This window comes from Corvus brachyrhynchos, unplaced genomic scaffold, assembly GCF_000691975.1.
Source record: "Corvus brachyrhynchos isolate BGI_N302 unplaced genomic scaffold, ASM69197v1 scaffold115, whole genome shotgun sequence".
Lineage (NCBI taxonomy): Eukaryota > Metazoa > Chordata > Aves > Passeriformes > Corvidae > Corvus > Corvus brachyrhynchos.
In genome coordinates, this window is record NW_008239553.1 from 13,495,154 (window position 1) to 13,521,193 (window position 26,040).

Below are 26,040 nucleotides of genomic sequence, written 5' to 3' on the forward strand. Positions count from 1 at the left end.
CCTGCTGAAGTCAGCTTAGGCTGAAGGTAAACCGTACTTGTAAAAATAACTAAAATTCTATTTTAGATGCATAAATATGGATCTAATAATTTTACTTTAGACACTTTCCTCTCTCCCCTATGATACACTTCAAAGCAAGAAATAACGTGGTTTTTTAATGTAACATTTCTGTAATTCTCCAAACAAAGAAATTCAGTGTGGAAAAGCAGTAATACTGTACCTTGATTTCTTCTATTTCGTCTGGCACTATCTTGTATGCAGATATAGTCCCACCCAACCTGAAATCAGGAGAAGAAAAATGTTCTCAAAATCAGTAACAGAAAATACAATATGTTAAGAGTGTCATGACTTGCTCCAAAACACAATATTCCTTCTACCAATTTAGAGGTAAAACCCAGTAAGTCTCAAATCAAAAGCAAAAAAACTCCTTTCTTTATGCAACAAAAAATCTTTGTGATTAACATAAATACTAGAAACAAGGTGTCCATCACCTTAACAATTAAGTCAACCAAGCAGAATTACCATTACCAGGATAGTATTTCTTATATTAATGGCCATCAGCAATCATATTCTATGATTTCTTGTTGATTGTCTAAGGCATATGGATGAGTTTAAATATTTGAAGCCTGATGTGCTTTGCACTGCATATTTCACTATGCTGCTATACAGTCTGAAATGCATCCAAATACAATTCTACAAATTGGAATTTTTAAATTAAATGTGCATATACAGACATCACAAATCACACGGACTCTATGGCCTCCATGTTTGAAAAATCTCTGCAGTTAATGATTGGTAATAAAAAGTGGGTAATGAGCAACAGCTGGCATTGACACGGAAAAATAGAGGGTTTTGTTCCACATGGAACTCACTGAAATGACTTTTTAAAATCCTACAAAAATCCTGGTAAAGAACAGTTCACATACTGAAGATTCATGAATAGTATGTACTATAAATGGTGGTAAATATTACATTTTTCCCAGAGACATGCAGACATGGCTACTTTTATTTCATGAAGCAGTGACATCAACAGTGACAATTCAGACCTAAAAATATAAGTGCACTAATGACCTCCTGCTGGCTCTGCACAGCAATACTATTCATTTTCTGGATCCTACAAAAATGGAAGTCACATAAGAAACTATTTTTTGTAAACCAGTAGACACCTATCAAATGTGTATTTGAATTATCTCCCTATTACTGGAATTTTTCTTTCCAATTGTCAGCATTTCTACACATACGTATTTTCTTATATCTTGAAATTATTATAAATATTGTTTGCTCAAGTGAAAAAAGGAAGAAGAGAATAACACAGAAAATACATTACGATTTTCCATGTAAGTCCTGCCTTTCCATATCTCTACAAGCAAGTCACTCTTGTAAATGAACTGTTTGAAGGCTTTACACAGAGGATTAAGTCTGCACAGGAAAAGTCTGAAGTCCATCACTGCTCCAGGTAACATCAGCTATGATTTCTGAGGTAGAGACAGGGTTCAGATATCACAACATCCAAATTCATCATGGACAGAGAGTGTAGCAATTGCTCTCTCCCTCGGCAACTTCCATTGCTGCCATTCATTAAGTGAGCTTAAAGTTGGAGGGAAACTTCTTTTGCCAGTGCAAGTACAGACATGAGTTTTTATTTTTCATGGCTTTTGTTCAACTGGTGTTTCTAGGGAGAGCTACAAGAAATTGGCTTTAGCATCATGACGAAAGACTGCTTCATCACCCCGTGACAAGTAACGGCTTAGATGGCATGTTAACATTGCACCTGACCAGTCCTATTGCTACTAGAATGAGGCCCATGAGAGAGAAACTTTTATGTACTACTTTCATCCATCCCTGCTTGCACTTGGGAGTACCCAAAAAATTAACTTCATTGACTTTCTACCCTCTAGCAAAAGGAGAATACAGAATCTCTGCTGCCAGCAACATGGAATTCCACCTGGCAGATTTCTTTATTGGCCACCCTTGGCACAACTATTAAGCACTTTCCTGGAATATCAGGAAAAAAAAAAAAAAAAAATTTACTCAGTAAAGTCATCTGACTTGCTTAAACCATTAATTAACATCACTATGCAAATAGTTCTGCAAAGTTTTGTGTCAAGAGTTTAACACACTGAATCTCCAAGCTGCAGTTCAAATGGTACCACTTTTTGAAAGTAAAATGTCAGTTACCACAATTCCACATTTTTGAAAGAGAAAGACATATTAAAAATTGTTACTGTTTAAATAAACAATCTCTTACTGATAGCTTCAGATCACATATCTCTTAAGCCATTTACAATCCTACACTGACACCTTTATTTTAAAAATCCATATTACAAACATAAACAATGACAAATTTGAAGCTGAAAGAGAATCAGAGAACATTAATATACAATTTTAGCAATGCCTCAGATTTGAAACGAAGTTTTTAAGGAAGTCTATACTTCCTTCATCTCAGAACATTAGATTTCACTCAATCTTATAACTTCTGAAAGAGATCCACCACAGCAGATTATAGTAACAGATTTAACTGACAAAGGACATAAAAAAGACATTTCGTTTTGTGTACAAAGTTTGGCTGTGAGTTTCACAGAACTTTAAAGGCACATCACTGGGAGGATGCAGCTAACACACTGTGAACTCTTCTACTGGTCAGAAGTATGATATGTAAGAAACAGAACTTTTGTTTTACTATATAATAATGCGTACATAAGAAAAAAAAGATTTAAGCTACCTATTTGGCAGGCTGTGAGTAGTGAACAGTAAGATACAGACAAAATTTAAAACCACTCAACTTTTGTTTGCAAAATATCTTTCTTAGTTTCAATGTCATGCAAAAACTATTATGCTGTACCATTCACTCACCAAAGAAACTAAAGGGGCAGAACCAGTTGTGAAACGTTGCATACTCTTCACCCAAAACCCATAAATACCAGTTTATTCCAACTTCAAGGTAAATGCTCTGAGAAATTTGAAAGTGATTAGTTTGGTGCTACCACATCACTGTTACAAATCTCCAAGTCTGAAATGTAAGGGACTAGACAACGTGACACACACACAAGTTACAGAGAAAAAGAAAAACATTGTGATGATTGGTTAGAAAAAAACAACAAAATCAAGGCAAATTGAAAATCAATGCAATAATGGATGTGTCCAACTTGAGGAAAACTTTATATTTCAAGTGTTTCTCTGAATTACATTTAAGTGTAACCATCAACTGTGGCCTGTCCGGAAGCTTGCTTTGTCATTGTGCAAATCCTTGATTTGATTACTGACATCGGAAAGAATAGAGACCAGACAATTACACACAGGAGATTTCAGCTACAGGATGATACACAGAGTATGACAGAGGGCTTGCATGCGGCATGTTTTTTCACTTTGTTGAGAAAAACCTTGTTTTTTTAAGAATATTTTACAGTACCATTCTTAACCACAATGTTTCAAGAAGTAACTGTGATCAGAAGAGCAAAGAACCAGCTAGCATGACTGGGTATACAATAATTACAATGGGCTTTGCATGCTAAAATATAATGCAGCAAATATTGTGTCAGAATGGCCACAATTCAGATCACTAGGAACCCAATTTTTGTGCAGATTCACTCCTTGTCTTTCACATGTTTTAGTTTTTTTACACATTTTATTATACTTCTCTCCAGTTGAACAACTCAACATCCAGCATCTTCCAATATAAATAGCATTTTCTCTCTGATAATACACACCCAACCAAGAGCAAAGCGAAATATACAGCCAGCTACTTCCAGCACACTGAAAAGATGGTCACAGACTTCATCTAGAGAGACCTAATGTGCAAAGTCTCTCTCTCAAACTGCAGTATTTTCACACTATAACAAGCCATGCTATTTAACAGTGAAATTATTTTAAATACTAGTTATTTTTAATGTTTCACTTGTATCTGCAACAGATAATCTCAAACGTGCCACAATTTATACTCAAATTTTGATAGACATCAGTCTTATCAGCTCTGTATCATACCTTGCATGTAATACAGATAGCCCAATTCTCTAACCTCTTTGCAAAAGAGAAACGAAATTATTCCTAGATGTAGAAATAAGAGCTGACACAATAATAATGAAGAACAACACCTTATACTGGGCTAAAGTGGTGAAGGCCTTTGAGGGAAGGAACAGAAAAGATAAGATAGAAATTCCATAAAAATAATCAGGAAATAATAAATATAATTATTTTTAACAGAGGTTTTTAAAATAACAGAAACTAAGTGCCTTTCTTATCTTTTCAGACTGGGTTCACAAAAGTTCACAAAAAAGATTCAGGAGAATGTGAAAAACAAGGTTTCTATAGCAACCTAAGAAATTAGCAAAATACAGGAAATAAACTGAACTAAGGCCAACACAGTTGTATTGGAACAGATGGATGCTTTACTACTTCACAGATTAAAGCAGAATACCATGGAAGAGGGAAAACTACACCCAAGTTAAGCAAAGTTGAAAACCAGGAAGAACTGTGCTCAAATGGAGACAAGAAACAATGAACCACAGCTCGAATGAAAAGTACACTCAAGACAAAACTAAAAGAGAAATAAATTACAGCTCTGTTACATTATTTTAACAAGCTGACCTGTTTGCTGTTTGTGTTACTTCCCAAATAATGCAAGTTGGACTTCTGGCTGTTTTCCCCTGTGCCCCTTTACATATCCATGTTCAGATGGACTCACTGGAGTATTATTGCAGAGCTACATTTTGTGCAAGACACTTGTGCACTTGGACTGAATCTATACAGGTCAGCTTTTATAATTTGAATTCTGACCAAAGATATGAACACAGTCTTTATATACAAGTCCCACATTCAGGGACTGCCATAAGAAGCTGAGCTATTGATTCATCCGTTAACTTAATAAATGAGTCATACTAGATGCAATGAAGTAAATTTTCTAAAAATAGCTTGTAGCCAGCTTGGCTGCTGTCATCTGCTGAATTTCTCCAACGCCACTTTAATTAACATTAATCCTTCTTCAGATAGATCACTGTCTAAACAATATCAAGTTGTCACTAAGCCTCCAAGTGAAACTCTGCTTCATCTTTTAATGAAAGCAAAACTCAAATTCCTCCACTTAGCATTTTTTTTCCAGATCCATCTCACAAATATATTTGTTACCTGCCATCAGGATATTCAGTCTTTTGATTGATTTATAAACCAAGCAGATTATTCAGGAGAGACTGTTCTTGGGAGCAGATCAAATGACTGGGAGCCAGACTGGCTATTTCTAATGCTACAGGCATGCTCATTTTATTACAGGTTACTGAATGAATACTTGCTACAATACTTCTCCTGCCAAAGCAAACTGACCAAGTCAGCATCCTTAGCCTACTCAACTGGACTACCTTGATGTTGACCCCTGTGATATCAACAAATCAACCGGCCTTGGATCCTCACATCCTCACAAAGTATTCCAAGGAAAGACGTAGCAGGATTTGAAAGCATTTGAAAGCAGCTTTTGTCTCCACTACCTGCAAGATACATTAAAAGCAGACACAGAGCTCCTTTAATTGATAACTAGTTTCTACTGACCTTTGAGAAATTGTTAAAGCACCCTGAGGGAGGTAATAAGAAGGCTGCTATTCTGGGCTCCCTTCCTACACAACAGAACACCGGCAGCTACAGCAAGCTGGGCTGCAGCTCCTATTGCTGGCTGCTCGCCAGCAATGAACTGGGCAAAACAGCTTCCAAAGAGGATCCTGGTGACAGCTTTACTTACTCGAAGGTGTAAAATGATTTGATGAAGGTCCACCCCAGGTATTTTGTTTCTTTCTGGGGTTTGATTATTATTATCATTATTATTATTATTATCATTACTATTACTATTATTATTTTAATGGATTCAATAATTAGATCCTTGAAAACTTACTTCCCTCCTCCCCCAGTCTCAGGCTAACTTCAACATGCTGTACGGAAAAACCTCACAGAAATCAAATTATTGCAGACATGCCCTCTGTCAGTTCATGTCTCTCATGAACAACAGCTCTGAGATTAAGACATCAAATGTACAGGATTCGCCCTCTGCCTCACCATGTCCCAAAGATTCTCTGCACACACAAAAAAAGAAGAGGGAGGCAATAAAAATTTTTATCCCCTACCTTATCACTGTTTTAAGGGTAACAAGTATACCACATTTTCTGTTGCTTTCAGGATTTTCTTTTTCCCAAGAAAAGCAACAAACTACATGAAAACATAATTTTTACAGAAGAAAGCCATGTTATTTTTCTCTTTCACTCTTCAAAGTTGGTTTGTTTTTTTGTTTTTTTCTTTTCTTTTAATTTTACTATAGGAAAAGCAAACTAAATCAGAAGAGGATAATTTTTCAGACACTTCCAGCAGGAAAATATTATCACCTCAACAGTCTATTAATGGAAGAGAATAGGACAAGGATCTTCGTCCTCAACATATGTTAGAAACTAGGGATGAGGGCATATGTAGGTCATTTGGCAATCCCAGGACCAGGAGCCACTCTTCCCTTCTAGCAGAATTAATCTGACTTGATTTAATTTTGGAGAGGAAAGCTGGAGCCGTTATAAAGTATATGAATTTAACATACACACCTCTGTGTAGTTATCCAGGTCCACATGAGTTCAGAGCTTAGTGTAGTTTTCTAGGGGGTAGCTTTACCTCAGCACAGGGGGCACAGCCCTATATGACAGTTTGTGGTAACACTGCTGTCAGCCAAAGGACAGCTCAATAGATGGACTGCCTCCTCCTGAAAATGTTTATCAGTTTGCTTACTGCCTAATAAAGACGCACAAGGGGAACAGGAAGGCACCATCACCAAGAAGTTTTGGGCTTGCAGGCATGGTCACCCAAAACAAACAAATTGGATAAAGAGAACACTTAGAATACATGGACTTTTCAGTGGTGCAATTTTTTTTTTTTTTTTTTTTTTTTTTAATCTCAGCATGGGGAGGTGCCTTCTGTGCAAAATCAGGAGGAATGCTGAGCTTCCATGCGAAGCAAAAACAATTTAAGTTTTGATTTTCACTAAAAGAATTAATTAATAATTGGTCAGAAGTCCATTCATCAATACTTGCATGTTTCATGGTAAGAATTTGAAGCACGCAAATAGCAAATATTTTAATACCTTTGAATAAAATGAAATTGAGTATAAAAAATATGGATATTTATAACATCAAGCTCTTTTTTAGGATTTTAGCATTTAACTGGTAAGTAAATACTTCATCATTTGTAATAGACTAGTTCTACCAGATTATAGCAACTGAAACAGTCTGAGAATAAAGTACTGAAGACTAATTCTGCACTTAGGATTTTCATTACAGATTCAAAATTGTATTTTTAATTAAAACTGACTTATAAAGTCTTCCCAAATGCCAGCAGAATCTAAAAATGCTCTTGCCATGTGGACCAACAGCAAAAGAGCCCACTTCTGTGCAGGATGCATGTGTGTTTATAGTGCAGAGGAATGATTGTACTATGCTCCATCTGATTGGTAATCTAAATATGGAAATCATACATTAAATCAAACAGACAGAAATGTCAGCTAGATTTAAGTAAAAATGTGTTCAGTGACTTTGAAAGTTCCCACTGGGGCATCAGATGCTTGACCAGCCAGCTCATTAAACAACATGAGCAAGATTTGAAATTTCCTGAGAGAAAAAATAAGTAGAAGCAGACAAAAATCATTATCACAGAACCAGTAAAACTCTCACCATTTAGACAAAGAAATATATATTTAATGCCCATGTTGGGATTTAGTCAGTAGACTGAGGACTTTAACACACTGTATGAAAAGAAGTATTTCTAGTAAGTGCCAAGACAATAATAAATGCTGATCTTACCTTGTCCTATAGGAAATATCATGGTAGGGCAAAGCATGTATTTGCATTTTTTCCAGCAAGTACATACCTAGGAGAGATACAGAGCATTTGCATATATATTGCTAGCAATTGCCTGTCAGAAAATCCTCACCCACCTTTTGGGTGCTGGAGAGTGACCTTTTGCCTACCTTGGAAGGCACTGCAAATTAAAGGATTTAGGCGATATGATAAGGATTGCAATGATCCGCCTGGAAATGAAAGATTTCACTGGTAAATTACCATAGCACCTTGTAGAAACCTACGCAGGCAGATAAAGCTATTTTTGCTGACACTTCTACCATTTCAGTTGAGCTCTATTTGCTCCTACCCAAACATAAAAGAGAGACCATCTGAATCAAGTATTAAGAAGATTCCTTCTGTGAGAATAAGTTGACCCACAACTAGTAGAACCGCAGAGGTAATTTTTGTATATATTAACATTGTCTACCTCCCCTATGGACTTTTAAATGAATTTTAAAAATATTGCACTTTCCATGAACCCTTCAGGCTTTTTCCATGTATATGCTGCTCACATTCCACTACCATACTATAATTTTCTTTCCAATAACTTTAGTGCATATTTCCTCTTCCATTTTTAGACACTTGAGCATGTGAACATGCTTGTAAAGCATGGTTAGACACACAAAGTCCATGTGCCAGCTTATGCCAAGGTTAAAAAAATTAAGTGTTTATTTTAAAGAGAGGAAGTTTGACTGAGATACATAAAACCAGAAAGTGGGACCAGTAATAGAGGAACACTTGATGTTGGAGAACAGGCTGGAATGAATTGCAGACCACAGGTTGAAAAGAGCAGTTAGAGCACTTTCTATGATTAGGCAAAAAGACATTCAGAGAATATCTTCATTCCAAAAAAATCAGTAACAATTAAAGGTGAGAGCAGGATGATTCAAAGTTGGAAAGAATAAAATGTGGAGAACATGTGGGAATGGTCTGATCATTCCAGATTCTAGATAAAATTTTTTCTTTACAATTCATATCACAGGGATTATGGATGACCACCAGAACTTTTAAATAACTTGTTTAAAAAAAAACCCCAAAACATATAATACAATGAAATTACAAGAATGACAGAGGAGTCTCAGAGACTAGCAACATCCAGAAAGGCTAGCAAACTTGTTCACACAATACTTCACCTTCTGGAAGCTCTAATGCCTCATTTTCCTCCACCACATTCCAGAGAGACGTTAACTATGATTATGATCCAGCATACAACTAGTGGCAGTCTTGTTATGTCTATATTTCTCCAGACAGTTAAATTCAGAAGCAGAATTTGCTGGTTTTCTTCTTTCTTCATACATCAGTGTGTTCACACATATACACATATATTGCCCTGTGTGGCCTAAATGGGTCAATTAAACTCTGTTTCAAATAGTGATCTGACTCAAAGGGAGTTTTCTTAGTGTATGCTCTGTGCTGGGGAATGCGCAATGGAAAAAGAAAAATCTGTTTAGCCACAGAACGCAGTCGTAGGAATAAAACAATACCACATGTGATCTGTCTTCATACCTAGAAGGAACTTTCTATAAACAAACAGTATTACTAACAATGCTGCAAGTGAGATTTTATTGCATGTTTCACATAGATATCTCCATTCCAGATAATTTACCGTTACTTTCGAAGTCGTCATCATCCATATTTTACAGCTGCTTGTAAAATACGTCAGAATGGTTCAAACTTAAAATACTGAAAAGCACTTCTTTGTTATTCATATATTATTGGCTATGGGTTTTTAGAACTCATTTTTGTTTTCTGTAGTTGTCACTCCCTTTTTCTTTGCATCTGATCATTTAAATGTCAACAAAAAGTTTCTAGATTAATTTAAAAACCACTTGATGTCTCTGCTATTCATGTCACAACACATAAGAACTTGACTCTTTCAATATTCAGAAACATGGGAGGCTGTGGATATGTTGATCTTTGACAACTTAAGAAGGCTTTGATTAAATCTATTCGCACATTTTTTTCCATTCAGGTCCCAAGAATAATTTCTATTTTTAATTTTTAAATACTTTGCACAAGCATAATCCATTGGCAAAATGTAACTATTTACTCCTCGTTATTTGCAGCTTTAATTTACCTTGTAAGTCACTATCAGCTATGTTCTCCATTTACTCTATATGATGTTCTCTTAAAAGCAAAAATAATAGTTAGATAGAACAATCCCCTCTGCTTCCATCTTCTGAAGCCCTTCTCTCTTTTTACTGCTCCCCCTATAAATATGACTTTAAGATAAGACTGCAAGGTTACTGAGTACACCACAGTACTTACTATCACTTTCCTTTGTGTGACAGCGACTATAACATGCCCCATAACTTCAACATGCCTCCAGCAATTCCCGAGCTGAAGAACATGGACAAAGCAGAGATTTGATCTCTTCCTCAGTTTCTGCTCCAACACAGGAGTAAAAACAGATAAGGTGAATCCTGGAGCTTACATTTGTGTAAAATTAGTAACTTCCTTGACCACTGGCATGTTTATTCCATGTCAGGGAGGCCTGGTCAATTTGTCTAGATAAATACAGCAAAAGTGACAGGAGGAGGGTATCATATCCAAAGCAGAATTTTAGTCTAGAAGTCTCTGCCACTTATCAGTGTATTTGGAAATTATAACCTCACACAGGTTTGAAAAAAAAATTAAAGCAGTAGGGATCTTTCATTTTCCAGCATGTCTGTGTTGGTCTCCTTTTTCTCACAAATGATCAATTTCATGTATCTGGAGAACAGTCTTGAAAAATGCTCAACCTGCAATCCTACCAGCAAGCACCACAGACAGCTTAGATGTGTTTTGAGGCATCTGAAGTAGCCACTATGTAAACTATGATCACAGAATCCCATCGGAAAAGATTAAGCACCATGGATTTTGCTTAGACTATACACCCAGAACCACATTATATTAATTGAAAGGCTGAATTCCTGACTATCGATAGTCAAATGACTAAGGTGACCAACACTAACATTGCTAATACTTCCCACAGTACTTTCTGAGCCATGGTGCAGAAAGGAAATCAAATATGGTTAGGGCAAGTCTATCTGCCAGCTGGTAGTGAGGACAGCACAGTGTATGCATGACTCTCACAGATAATGATATAAAAAACAAATACATGAGGTTTGTGTACAGAGATAGCTGGGCTTTATGAAAAAACCACTGTAAGAAACTGCAATTTTTCTTGCCAAATCACAATTTACTATTTTACTCCAAAAACCAATTATTATTATGAAACCTGCCTTTTCCTTCCAGAACTAGCACTAAACATCCTCACTCTTTAGACAGTAACAGTAACAACCAAAAAAGCTATTTACAAAAGCCCAGAAATAATCCCAGTCTATACTGAAATGAGTTCAAGTGATACATAAACTTAGGAACTGAGCTAAGATGCAGCATTGCATTAAGAAAGAACATTTAAAGAATTGATAGAAAAAACGCTATAGATAATGCCATTAGAATACATTTAGGACCTTAACCTCTGGTTAAACTGCAAAATCATATTATGCTGGCAATGCCATAGTATAATTGCTTCACAAAGTTTTATTCTATTTTGGAGTTACCTTTTTGATCAAAGAGCTTAGAGGTAGGTGGGTGGTGCCATCAGGTCAAGCAATGGAAGAATCTCTTTCATTTAAAACATAAGAGGTGGATCTAGAAAGCTGGTGGACCAAAGACCATTTACAAACTAAAAGAAAGCTCCAGATCTTGTATCTTATAAATATCCCCCCTCCCTTCCCTCCAGCAGAACATCATGGGTAGATTTTACTAGGTTATTTTAACATAAACTATATTGTCAGCTATATTTTCATCCAAAACATGTCAGGACAAATAGTGATGCAGTCAACGCTTTAGCTCCTATTTCCTCCAGCCACATCACCCGACCTTAAATGCTCATTGATGCATAATGTTACCCCAGATAAGTGTCAAGATACATTTCATAGCTGCAGTGCCTGTATACCTTAAGCTGCTAAGAAAGCATGCTTCTCCAAATTCAGCAGTGTTCTTTAAAGCTGAGAAACATGATTACCCAGTGCACATTTAGTTGGCTTCATAAATCAGACAGTAATTATAATAAATGGCTTTTTTAAAAAAATAGACTTCTCATGTTCTGAAGCTTAGATTACAGATGTTTTAGTATGAAAAACAGAATATCCTCTTTCATCTTACTTAAGGAAAAGTAAATATTCAGTAGAAGCATTCCCTCACTGATTCACCTTCACAAGTCGTATATAATAATTTGTCCAAAACCCACTTGTACTGAATTCAAAACCATTTGCAATGAATAAATAAAATGTGGGAGAAGCCTTTTACGAATAAAAGACAAAGTTGAGTACCTGATACCTAACATGCTCGTTTCAAGGTTATCTTTCTGTCACATCTACTGATTAGTTCACAGTTCAGCGAATCTTTACTCCATAGTGGCCAGATCTTTACAGTGAAGCATGGTGACTCCACTTGTGCCACATATGCATTAAAACATAAAACTCCATACGTAGATTTTTAAATTTCTCATTGAGTTTACATTGATAAATTCATACAGTATTGTACCACTATTGGCATTTCTACTCTTGCCCCAGCTCAGTTTCATCCTCAGAACTGCACTGATACATACATGAGCAAAACACAGAACAAAAGTTTTTTAACCATTTCCCTCCCCTCAATCTTTCCCCCTTCCAAAATCAGCTGAGTAAGTAGCTATAATACAGAAATGCTTCAGGGAGAGCTTTCATACTATTGGAGAATTCTCTTTTACAGAGCAATGCAATCCATGAAACAGATCTACAGTAAATTGCACTAAAGAAAATAGAAGGCACTAGAAGTCTTCCGATTTTACAATAAATTAAGATAATAAACATAACTCTGAACAATTGCAAGTGACAGATACTTGAATGATGCATCACAATGCAAGTTTGCTACTTGTTTTTTAAAATGTTTACTACCTCTTCTGGCAGAATTCTCAGAGCTTTTATTAACAACTGAACTATTAAATGTAGGAGATGAAGGAAGAAAAAAAAACCCCACCAAAATCTTGGGTCTATTTGTTATTTTCAGGGAACTATACCAGCATCCCACATGCGATCACAGCCAACTCTGTACCACAGTGAGAGTGGCACTGAGCCACAACTAATAAACCATGCTGAGAGGAAAAGCATGTTGGCTTGTACTCAGCACTGTGCTACAGACCTCTCTTACAACCAGCCAGCTCAGAGTATGGAGTACTTGCTTGTCCTTATTTGTCAAAAGCTATTAACAAGGCAATAGGTAAATGACATTAATGACATAATTTATTTATAAAGTCTATAAAATATGTTGCATGTTATAACAGTGTAATTAGAAACAGTGTGTTGTTCCATGAAAATGATGCAAAGGAATAGCTGTTAGTAGCAAATATAACTCATTTATACCAGTTCGAGATCTTTCTAATTAAAACTGGGAAAGAGCTACTTGACAAATTTTCGGCGACTCTTTTTCACTTAAATATGTAATTCAATTAAAATGAAAACAGTTGTGCATCATAAAATTTTAACAAACTTCCTCAGAGAAAGGTTTTATAAACACTTTGACCTGGAATCAAATATTCAATTTTTTGGTTCACCAGTTTCATTTCATGTTCAACATTTCACCCATTTTTACTGGGCAAGTACAAAATATTTATTGCTTAGTTCATCTGCTTTCCTGTTCCTCATGGACTTGCTTGTGTTTTCTCAGTATTTTTAGCTCCACTTGATCAAAGTGGCATATTAAATTTAAGTTATCCATTCAGTATTCCTCCCTTAACCCATGCTCACACCCCCCAACCCATCCCACTACTAGACTTTTATATTAATAGCAGTTGTAAACAAACATTTGTCTTATTTCTTGACATAGCTTTCCTTTTACAAATTAATCAACAGTACCAGTCAGAAAAAGTTTTATTTTCTGCTGCCTGAAAACATGATCTATTGGTGTGAAACAGAGTATTTAGAAAGGCTTGTGATTATTAGATTCTGGTGAGAATAACTCATTTTTAGCAATTTTACAAAGACCAGTCTCTTGCCTCTTCTCAGCACAAAACCCTTCAAATCTTAATCTTCCTTTTCTCAAGGCTGAGGAACATACAGTACATCACTTTCTTCCAGTGATTGTGAGGTTTTCCTCCTGTAACTAGCTACTGCAAAAGATGGTTTATTTCATCCTGTAAGATTGTTACAAGAGCACCCTCAAAAGAAGAAAAAGAGGCAGACCTGAGCTTAACACAGGAACAACATAGGCTAATGATCAATAACTTCGGTTAGCATTTTCTTCCACGTGTTTTAAAATGAAGCAGCAACAGAAGCAGTTGTAAAATTTGAATAGTGGAAATGTATTTGAATGTATTATTTGATCGTTCACTCCTGTTCCAGAATAATAGAATGTCAAAGCATTTTCTGATAAAGTCTCTCCTCAAGAGCAGCTTTTGCTGAGATAGAAAGGACATTTACCAGCATGGAGTCCAACTTTGCTGAAGGAAGGGACATCATTTCTGGAAGTAGTCAAATGTGTACAAAACTCCTTGTCATAAGACTGTCAGTGGTCTGATCCTTTGCATTACTCAGTATTCCTGTGTCTTAAGAAATAAACATTGATTTGTGACACTCTAACTGTAGAAAGTACAGATGCCTACCTCTTTGTGGATATACTTACAGTCACAGTTCTTGTCCAAATACATTAAGTTTCAAAACTTGCCCTTAATAAGCCTGAATAATTTCTCATTACTGATTACTGATGTTTAATTTATCTCTTCTTTCTTCTCCAGTGATGGTTCCAACATAATACTTCTGTAAACTGTCTGAATAGAATTACAGAGGACAGGGCAACACAAAAGCTTGCTATTAGAGTAGCTAATAATCTGGGAATCTAATTTCTGTTCAAAATATCCAGCTAGTGTCCTGCCCTGTGCAGAAGAACAGAAATAGTACAAAGAAAGCATCCATTTCATATGCCAAAGTAGCACCAAAAATTCATGGTCTTGAGAAGGCTCTGTATATATAGATCACTGCCTCAAATGAAGAGGAACATTGTGGGAGAGACAGACAGAAAGAAAAGATGTGAAGAATGAAGAGCCCTCTGATAAATAAAGGAACTCTATTAAAAAAAGCTCTCACTTGAGAGCTGTTTTTCCACATAACATAAGGTTTTGTACAGGAACAGTTCTAACTCATCTGAAGTTAAAGGGTATTAAGATCTGGTTAAAAATGGAAGCTTAAATCAGTTCTTTGTTGGGGAATGAAAAGTGATTGCAATCTTCAGCTAAGACGACACTGAAACAAATTTTAAGAGAAGTCATTGCTGCATTAGAGAAATAATAGTAAGAAAGCATTTCTAAGTACTGCTAACTTTGCACAGATTCCTGCTACCCCTTCACAGTAAGTCAGTGTATTAAGCTATGCAGAAATACCCAAGCTGGCGAGCTAATGAAAAGCTTGGATACTGGTAACAGTGGTGTGACTGAAATCAAAAGTTATGACAAAACCTCCCTGGAAAGATTTTTATTAGTAATACAGGAATACTATCTGACTTTTAAAAATAGCTTGTGTATATACACGCTGCAGTCATCGTACTGCTCACATAATGTTTACTTCCTCATGTACACTATGAAAATAATAGTACCAAATCAAAGATGATAAAACCCGTGACTAAGGAGAAAAGGGTTTCAACCCAAGGAAAATTTCACCTTATATTAGAGGTCTTGAGCATCATAAACATTCACACACTGTAAAAAAAACCATAAGCAAACTCTTTTGTTTAGCATATACAATAAATTAGCTAAAGAGATTAAAAGGCTTAAGAGTGCAGAAGGCAGGACAAAAGGAACTCCAGAAGGAGCACAAAGAAAAAACCACCTTCCTAAATGTAGAACTCACTGCTATCACTGGGATTTCTGAACAAAAACCTTGAGCTGATAATCTCTTTTTCTACTAGATCTAGAAAAACTTGGAGGCATTTTTGTTTCACATATATATCTTCAAAATGTTCTGCTCAACCATTCAGGCTGAAGCAGACACACTTCTCAAAGGCATTTGAGACACTGGCAAAAAGGGAAGAAGTTTTCTCAGTTTTGATTTCTTTAAAACACACTTCCCAAAATTCTTTCACAATATGTAACTGAATTATTTGCATAAATGCAAAATATTAGAATTAAAAATATAAAATTGTTCTGAAATCTCCAAATCTTTACTAGCTCATCTATTACTAATGCCTGTATAAGCATTAGCAAATAATGAAGTACACACATATACCCCATCTATTTGAACATAAACATTATCTTTAAATCTTACTCAGCTTTTGGTCACAAATTCATTCCTTGAGGATGTATTTTTAAGGTTGTTAGCTTTTAAAAAACAATATAGAGCATACTGTTAAAAATATGAATCAGTCTGTGAAGTGTGTTGCTTCATCCCCTCATGCAAAGAATTGCCCTTGAAAAGCTATTTGCCTAAGGCTCATGGCAGGCAGCATTCCTTCTTAAGCCAGGGAGAAGTAGTAAAAAAACTAAAATAACTGTATTTCTTTGCATTTTTCTGGCAAATTCCTGTTTTCAGAAGGGATTCAATGCTGAAAGATTCTGAAAAAAATGCATTTTAAAGTAAACTGTACTCCAAGAGTACTGTCTGAATACAGTAACTTTCTTATAAACTTAAAATACTTTATTGTAACTATACTTACATCAGTTTTTAAAGTAAAGATTCTGAGAGAGCCATTTTAGATGGATTTTGGGTAAGGGCATTTATTGTAGCTCGGTGGAAAGCAAATTTTGCACTAACTTATAAACACAAAACCAAGATGATCCATCGTGAATGGGGAAGACTGGATAAGCATCACCCCACTTGGGATGAGCGTTTTCTCGGGGTTTTTGCTTATTCTATGAAAACTGATCTTAAAAGCTTTAATGTTTCAAGATTATTCAAAACTCAAATACCTTCTTGAATTTTTTTCATGGCTTGGACTCTGCAACAGAAACCTGAAATATGACAGGATAATACTCCTGAAGCCTCTGATCTTCCCCTGAAATTCATGCATGTTTAGATGAAGACGAGGTTCTAAACTGTATGAAACTGTTATGAGAGGTTGCATTAAAACTTTTTCAAATCTTGTTCCTTAATTTTCACAGCATTGCAAATGCAGTAGAGTAGGCACAATACAGAGTTTCCTGAATAAAATGCCAACTATGCGGGTACAACTAGAGCTCCAGGCACAAAATGGACACAACAGCTGCTCGTGGTACCACACACTGCTTCTCAGTCCTGAATCCTGCAGCCATTCCAGAACTACAGTGGTAAACATCTCTCAGTCACATTGCTCTGTATTCTCTTTTTCTTGATATGAAAACCAAAACAAAATTGCATATTAATATATTTCCTGGATTATTCGCAATCTATATAGTGAATGGCTTTCCTGGCTCTGTTAGAACAACAGTTTTCTAAATTAGCAAAAAAAAGGGAAAGAATACATTAAAAATATCTTTACTTTAGAGCACACTTGTACCTTTTAGTGCACCTTTTGGAAAAACAGAACACAATAGACTAAAAATCATCACCTCATAATTAATAATTACATGCTTTGTTAAAATGGAGAAGGCAGTTATGCAGTCCCACATTTAATAGTCCCTCCATTACCTACTCTGTTTTTGAACACTGGCCACTAAACATTTCCACATACTATGCTAACCTATAGAGCACATTAACTGTGTAGAATGCTTGTGACAATGAGAAAAAATACTGAATGAAGAGGGGTTGAGAAAAAAAGATTTTGTAATAAGTGTTACAATCAGTCAGTCAAATGACACTCACCCCAGAGCAACCTGTATTTTTGAAGTCAATCACGTATCTGAAAATGACACCAATAACAAATTTCAAAAGGATGCACTGTATTTCCAACCCCAAATATAGACAAGATACATTCTTGCATCTGAAACCAAATAAGCAATAAAAAATAGAATTTTAATAGAGTAAAAATTTCTATTAGAATACAAGGAAGGGGATGAATCTGGAGGTAGGAAGAGAGATGCTGTAGTTAAAAAAAGAGCAAAAAGCTTAAAACAGAATTAGTAAGGGTATAAAGGGAAGTATTTACTGCTGTAGTATAATTGTGTTTCTTTGACATAACTGTCTGTGGAAAACCACTTGAGGTAATTTTTGAACCCTTAATATGTCTGTTTTGAGCTTCAATGCTGTCTTCATCCATAAAAAAATACTTAACTCCTAGTTATACTCTTGTGATGTTTATATGGTAGCATGGATAAAGGGAAAAAGTGTAAGTGAAGAATCCATGGTAAAATTCAAGCTGTAGCAAAAGAAGGTGAGAAAAGTGTACATGAAAAAACCCACAAGATTCACTGTGGGAAAACTATACTTTTCTTCCTTAAGGCACTGTCTGTATAGATTTCTGCTATACAGTGCTAAAAAGCGATTGTAAGTGTCCCCCCAAAAAGTTACGGCAGGACAATTCTAATTAAGAAAGCAATGTAGAATTTAAATGCAGTGAATAATATTGCATAAAAGCGTGAACACATCTGTGCATAGCAATTTTCTGTATCTCAGTATCAGAATTGTTCTAGGATGTGCAGCAATGGCTTCCTTTGTAATATTTCAGCAGCAGATTATGCAATCCCCCTTCTAACCTAATCTATACTACAAATAAACACACGAATTGCAGAGAGGCCTTCTCTAAATAAGGCATTCCTTCAAATATTTATAGCTTAGACAAAATGTAGCTTCTTGTACAAAGAGAATCACATCCAGGGGTCAGCTCACAATTGCTTTTCAGAGCAGTTCAGAAGATCATTTAGTGATTTTTAATAGTGAGATTAGAGAAGAGAGATTTTCTATTGTGTAGTAAATTACCAAAAGCCATTTGTTGAGAGGCTTTTGCTCCTCCATTACTGAGAGTTCCAAATTTAAGTTCAGCCATGTCAGGGAAGCCCGCTCTACTTTGAAGGACAAGTGTTTGCTCATTCAGTGGAAAAATTTTCCAAGTTTGAGGGCGCTCCACTATTTATGAAAGTACTACTCCTGAAAGAAGTACATAAAAATTGCCATAACAGCTCAGTCTAAATGTGCACACAACTCAGTATGATGTTGCTGGAGCTAAGAAACAAACGCTTAGGGAATAAACACATGACACAGAACATGATTTGTTTCCTGGGACACACATACTACCTCTTGCTGCCTTTGGTTCAGGAGCATTCCTGACCTAGATGCTGCACGCAATTCATCAGCTTTAACAGCCATAGTAGGTCTATCAGCCTAATGTCTTTATTTGTATCTATCATTTATACTCCAGGCTTCCATATGATGTTACATCAATTACGAAACATCCAGTTCTGCTACACTTGAACAAGTATGTACTTTTATTAATTTCAAACCTGCTGCTCAATTTTTTTCCTGTCACAATTTCTGATCTGTGAAAAACTGTGAATAATTGCCTCTGACTTTTTTTAAAATGCTATTTATTCTGTATACCTCCACCATATGTTGTTTCTTGGTTAAAGTGAAAAATTCTAGTCTATTTAATTTCTTTCTGTGGAAGCTGTTCCAAAACTCTGCTTAATCTTATCATCCATACCATACCCCTATTAGAAGTTAATAAAGTAGTCAAGATTTAAGCACATCCGAAGTTTATAGTCATATAAATAGGTCTTCTGTTTGGTTCTTGATTATTTAGTAAGTCCTTATTTCTTATTTTCTTTTCTGAGTATACAGAAACACACTAAATATATTACTGAATATTAAGAGAATCTTTTCAGAGCGTTATCTTAACAAATGCAGTTTAAGCTAAGATCAGCACTAGACCATTTCTTACCTGTAGATACAAAAAAAAAAAAGTTGTTCATAGTGTAGACACTATGAGAAGACAATCCCCTTTAATTATCCAGAAAAGATTAGAATATGAAGAGAAACAAAGACTAAAGTTTGAAAGAATGAAGTCAGGTGAAGAGAGTCAGGTTAGCTGAGATTTGGATGAAGCCTGGAGGTGGCAAAATAGGTTAGAAGAAGCTGTTTTGAGTTTTGAGAGTCACAGATCCTCAGAGAATGGAAAGCTGACGAAAATAGAAAATGCCATGAAAAGACCCCTCCAAAAGAAGCCTGAAGTTAGAACATCAAGTAAGGCAAGATTAGGTCACCAAGAATGTAACTAGAAGCTGTGGTGGATTTGGGTTGGATAAGAAGACAAAATGCAAAGCCAGAGAGGTGTACAGCATAATCTCTCAAGGAAATACCTATCATTATACATTAAGCTATTAAAAATATTTTGGACTGTGATTTTAAAAAATAGAATATTGACCAGGAAGCTGGGTTGCTATGCCATTAAATTCCAAAGTAAATGACGGGCTGTAAAATATATTCAATCAAATGAACATTTTACATTCTACTCTAATCTATTCTTATTAATTATTAGTGCAAATGATATTGAAAGAAGTCTTCTGGTACTTAATTCTGAGACTGTGACAGTACTTGGTACATACTTAGTTTTCCTGTTTCTTCTGTAAAAGTCATTCTGGTCTGGTCCTGAATATACCCAAACACACAGGGAGGTTGTCTATATTCCTTCCCAATGCAAAAGGAAAAAAGCTACAATTGTAGTATTACTCCTATGTGAACTAAGTCTGATTGGGATGGAGTTGGCTTTCTACACAGCAGCTGGCTGCAACACAGTTGCTGTGTTTTGGATTTGTGATTGAACAGTGTTGATAATACACCAATGTTTTCACTATGGTTGAACAGTGCTTGTACAATATCAAGGCCTTTTCATTCCCTGCTCTGCCACCCCAGCAAGCAAGGCTAGGGATAGGAAAGAGTTGGGAGGGAGCACAGCCAGTGCAGTTGACCAAAGGGATATTCCATACCATAACATTGTGCTCAGTAATAAACGCTCAAGGAAAGGAGGCGGAAGAGGGGTAACATTAAACATTGCAGTATTTGTCTTCCCAGGCAATTCTCCTGCGTGCTGAGGCTTGGCTTCCCAGAAACTGGCAAACTATCTGCCTGCTTATGGGAAGTATTAAGGCTCTTTCTTGTACTATTGGAGAACAGAAGTTATTAAGACAGCAGGATTTAAAAATTGCAACTGGAAAAACAAAAAATTGGCATGAATTTGAAGTCAGAAGCAGAGTGGTCACTTTTAAAATGAAGGTTTAAAACAAACGTAGGAACAACTTTTAATCAGTTGTGATACTGTCTAGATTGAAACTTGATCAAGATTTCTGAACCTGTGTCCTATGTATTTCTTTTCAGACACCAGAGAGCAAACATAATGAAACAGAGCATAAAAGGCATAGTTTTTCTCTTGAACTTAAAAAAAAAAAAAACTTGTAACATTTTCATTTATTTTCCTAAATGAAAGTTTAAGCACATTTAATAATAATAACAACAAACTTTAACTCTGAAAACGAAGGATCTAGAAAAAAATAGCCATAACCAATGATGAAGTTTCTTATTTCAACAAACATCACATTTCCATGTTACCGATCCCATAAGTAGAGAAAATCCCTAAACTTGTTTATATAGAGGTTCCTGGCTAACAAGCTTCAAGCAGGGCATCCCTGCACCACAGAGAAGTTCAAGAATTAATTCTGAAACTAGAACTGAAAAGAGAGATGGAACACCCAAGCTGCAGCTGCCATGCAAACAAACAACCCTTTCCCCTCAACAATACTTTTCAGCCCAGACACAGCACTGGGTCTGCACAGCCTCTAGATCTAGAACAACTTTTGCAACTTGATTAGCTAATAAACTTCTTAATTGCAGGCTACCACAGGGCATTGCAAGAGCAAAAAGAAGAAATTCCCTTCTAAGAATTTGGTAACTGTGTGGTAAGAGAAGACATGTTTGTCCTGAATGAAACTACTATTGGTAGATAAAGCCGTCATGGAGCTTTAAAGAGGTTACAGGAGACTGCTTTGGGCCAAGATGTAAAAATTATTAGAGCTGAAAGTTACTAAGTGCTTAAAAAAGACATTTTCTTATGTTCTGCTTTGCAGTCTGCTGCTATGGGTTTGCTTCAGACAGATGAAGTTGTTCCTATAGGTTTATGAGTCATTAAGCTTCAACAGCCAAAGGACACATGCAATATTAGCCATTTTTGCTAGAAACTGCCAAGGAATCTCGTAGGTTGAGAAAATTTTTTTCTCGAAGTGCAAGTAACGGAGAAGACATTTAGGGACTTGTCCATATGACTGGAGGTAAAAATGATTTGGCGAATGAACTACAGAACATCCTCTGTGATACCTTTGATGAAGGCTGTTTGGACTACAGAGAAGCCAAGTGGGGAAACTGGCTGGAGAATAAACCCTGGCCACTTAAGGTCTTAAGCATGTTTTAATTATCTTGAAGGAAGGGCAAATACAATTTTTAAGGCACCTGAAAACTGTGCTTGCAGTTGACGCAGATAAAGGCTTGTCTCAATCTCCCAGATCAATAAGAAACCATAAGGATAGCATGAAACCAATTCTATGTATATCAACTTTAAGAAATGCTTATTAGATTAGACTCACCCTCATGAATCCCTTCAGGCAGGTCTCAGATCTTTGGAAGTTTGTCAAATATAACTTTTTCATTAGATTCAATACTTAAAATAGGCATCACTTCTGTAATGCTCAGCATTGCTCCTCTGCATAATAGAGTAGTCTGCGCTACCACAGACAGCTCTCCACTTGTCCTAATAAAGATCACCTGATAAAATCACTCGATGCTTATAGATGAGCTCAGGAGATGTGAGAAGCAGAGAAGTATTTTTGTAAGCCTATTAGGGAAAACATGCTAATACAGTCAAATAATGGACAAACAACTGAGCATGAACTCCCACTAGAATGCCGCTGCACAACAAGGTAACTGTGGATAAAATTACCAAATAAATGTTTCCTCTCTACACAGCATTACTGAGACCAGCAGTTAAATAAAAGAAACAGGCATGACATCCATACATTGTAACAGGCATTGAAAAACCAGGAAGGCTGCACAAAGGGGAGAGGGTGAGAACTGGTATCCTCACAACATTGAACTTGTAACCTTTAGCAAGACAGAATATGCCACTGATGTTCAAATGATGAGCAAAACCCAGAAAGTATAAATTACAATACTTCCAGTTTTCCTCAAAAACCTCTAGAGAGGTTCCTCCATGTGACGATGGAAACTGAAGTTTCACATCCACAAACTTAATAGTGCATCTATCAAGTCTTCAATCACAGAACCACAGCATGGGCAAGGCTGGAAGGGACCACAGTGGGTCATCCTAAGAGCACACTGCATGGGATTGCATCCAGAACTGGACACAGCACTCCAGGTCAGGCCTCACCAGGGCTGAGTAGAGGGACAGGATCACCTCCCTTAACCTGCTGGCCATGCCCTTCCTAATGCAGCTCAGGATCCCATTGCCCTTCTTGGCCACAAGGGCACTGCTGGCTCATGGACAGTTTGTTGCCCACCAGCACCCCCAGGTCCTTCTCCACAGAGCTGCTTCCCAGCAGGTCAGCCCCCAGTCTGTGGTGGTCCATGGGGTTATTCCTCCCCAGGTGCAGGACCCTGCATTGCTTTTGTTGAATTTCAGACAGTTCTTCTCCCCAGCCTGTCGAGGCCCTTCTGAAGGGCTGCACATCCCTCTGGGGTATCAGCCACTCCTCCCAGCTTTGTGTCATCTTGCTTGAGAACTTGCCAAGGAGGCATCACCCCTTCATCCAAGAAATAAATGAATAAAGGTAAAGAATTCTAGGCCCAGCATTGAACCTTAGAAGACACCATCAGTGATGGCCTTCAACCAGGCCCTGTGCCACTGCTTATAACCCTCTGAGATCTGCTGTTCATCCAGTTCTCAAAACACCTCACTATCCACTCATCCAGCCCACGTTTCCTGACTTTGCCTACAAGAACGATGTGAGAGAGTGTCAAAAGCCTTGCTGAAGTCAAGGCAGACAATATCCACTGCTGTTCCCTTAACCATCCAGGTATTTGTTTCATCCTACAGTATATCTTAAGTACTCAGTAAGATATAAAAAATTACAGCTCCTCAAGAGTTCCTTTATCATGTTCAGTCCTTAAGTGACAAATTCTAAGGATCTCACAACTGCTTCCCAGAAGAATTACCTAGCTCCTCATTCTAGGGCTGTAAAATACAGTAAGTGATAAAGATGACTTCTGTCAGATTTCTATCTCCAGTCATGGAAAAAATGAAACTCAGACTTAATCCACAAATTTCTAACATAGACCTATTACCATTTTGGTTGTCTTTCTAATACAATTACATGGAGGGTAAATAACATTTTCTTCTAACCTTTTCTTCTCTGTAGTGCATACTTATTAAACAAGTTCTAATTTCCTGTCAAAAGCTACCTGTTCTTACATTTTAGATTTATCTACTCTCATAATCAGTCTGAAGGAGACATGAAATACAGTTTAGATGTGATGTGACTTTGCCTAGAAAGAAGTTATTCAGAATCTCTTGGATATGGTTCATCTCAAAGAAGCTCTGAAGATGTTTCCAAAACAAAAAGTGACTATCTGAAGCTGCAGCTACTGAATTGCAGAGAAAGATTAAAAGCATCCTCCTTTCTGCTTAGACAAGTATTTTATGAAATTTATGTCTATATACAGGCTAGAACTGAAAGGATCATCTTATAAAGTGATGCTAAGAACTACAACTTGGCAATGTCTACATGCAGAACTTCTGCTTGAAGTAGGTGGATGTATACCTAACATTCGAATGATCCGATGGTCCACTCTTCAGGCATATTAAAGTAACTTCCAGTGAGAAAAGAAAAGCAGTAGTAAAAATCCTAGGAGAAGTTTCAGGTGATAGACATATTGAATGGTATCTAACCCATTTCTCTCCTGAGCACAGATTGGCTATTGAGGATGGAAAAGGACAGGAAGACAAAGGGGAGCAGACCATACAGTCTGCTCATGAGCAAGGAGTCAAATGCACTGATCAATATATTTAACTTTGCATGAGCACCAGCCTTTTGCACCAGCCTTTTGCCTTGCTAGAGCGCCTCAAAGATCTCCCCACAAAAGCCGGACTTCTCTTGCATCTTAAGCTGTTCTACAGCATTTTACTTCAGCTGAATAAAGTCTGAACCATCATCTAAGAACCACCAGCCTAGTTCCTCCAATTGCACCTGCTCTCTGCAGCTCTGCCGTTCTAGGACAATTAATGGAAAAATACCTAGTCTTCTCATGGAAAATAATCTCCTCTGTAGAATGCAACATTTTAAATATCTTTTATGAATTACTGGAATGGTAGCCAGGGCATCATCTAAACCAGATCATGGGATTTGAATATTCATAGCCACATTAAGTTACCTTTATAGGAATCAAAGCAAGTTCCATCCGTTTTTTTGTCATATTAATTACACAGACGACAAACCAGAATTTTCATAGAAGAAAAGGAAAAAGTAAAAAGGGAGGATATAAAAAAAAGTTTGCCCTTCCAGCTCTCTACATGTACACAGGATCAAATATGTAGACTATAATATGCAGAACTCTCCCTGACATTCTTAGATACAGATTCCAGTTTCTTCACCACGCTGACATTTAGAATTTTTTCAAACTATCCAATCAATCTTGTCTGCTATAAATTGAACTAATTCTTTCTCACCAGCCAAACAGGACAAACCCTTTAATAATCTTTTATATACTGTAGACAACTCACACTTGCTCTCTTCTGACATTGTTTTCTCAATTAATTAACCAGCCATGCATCACATTTTCTAACTGCCTTCTTTCTGTTCTTCTATGCACCTCTGGATCTCTAAGTTTTGTGTCCAAAACTGGACACTGTGTATAGCAGACATATCCTTGAACTCCAGGGAACCCAATCTAGTTGAAGACATCCCTGCTCAGCGCAGGAGGTTTGGACTAGGTGACCTTTAAAGGACCTTTTCAACCCAATTATTGATTATCTGCAATGAATAAAACCAGCACTGTCATAGGTTAGCAAGCACAGTCCCGGAAGGGATGTCCTTGCTAAGGGGTGCTTACAGTTTCCTCTGGGACCTGACAGAACCTATCAGCTGGCCAGTTTGAATATGGACAATTCTTTAAGCCACTTAAAGTTGTGACCACCTCTGTGATCCACAAGAATAGACAAACTCCCCCCCAAGCTCTCTCTCGTTTCCGCTGCTGGGACAGGTGGCTGCAGGCCCCGTGTGGGGGCCAGCGGGCCCGGCCAGGCCCTGCTTGGGCCAGGCCGGGCC

At 36.8% G+C, this 26,040-nt stretch overlaps 1 protein-coding gene across 30 annotated transcripts in view; it reads right to left on the minus strand.

Moving 5' to 3' along the window:
• GPHN (gephyrin) overlaps positions 1–26,040 on the minus strand; it is a 282,654-nt gene that overhangs the window by 169,429 nt on the left and 87,185 nt on the right. For 29 of the 30 annotated variants that reach the window (XM_017742125.1, XM_017742128.1, XM_017742124.1 and 26 more), the window contains exon 3: positions 221–278. In XM_017742125.1, the coding sequence (XP_017597614.1) occupies positions 221–278 (58 nt within the window). Of the gene's footprint in view, positions 1–220; positions 279–7,811; positions 7,879–26,040 lie in introns of those variants that run through there. The other variant, XM_017742127.1, reaches the window with a different exon arrangement.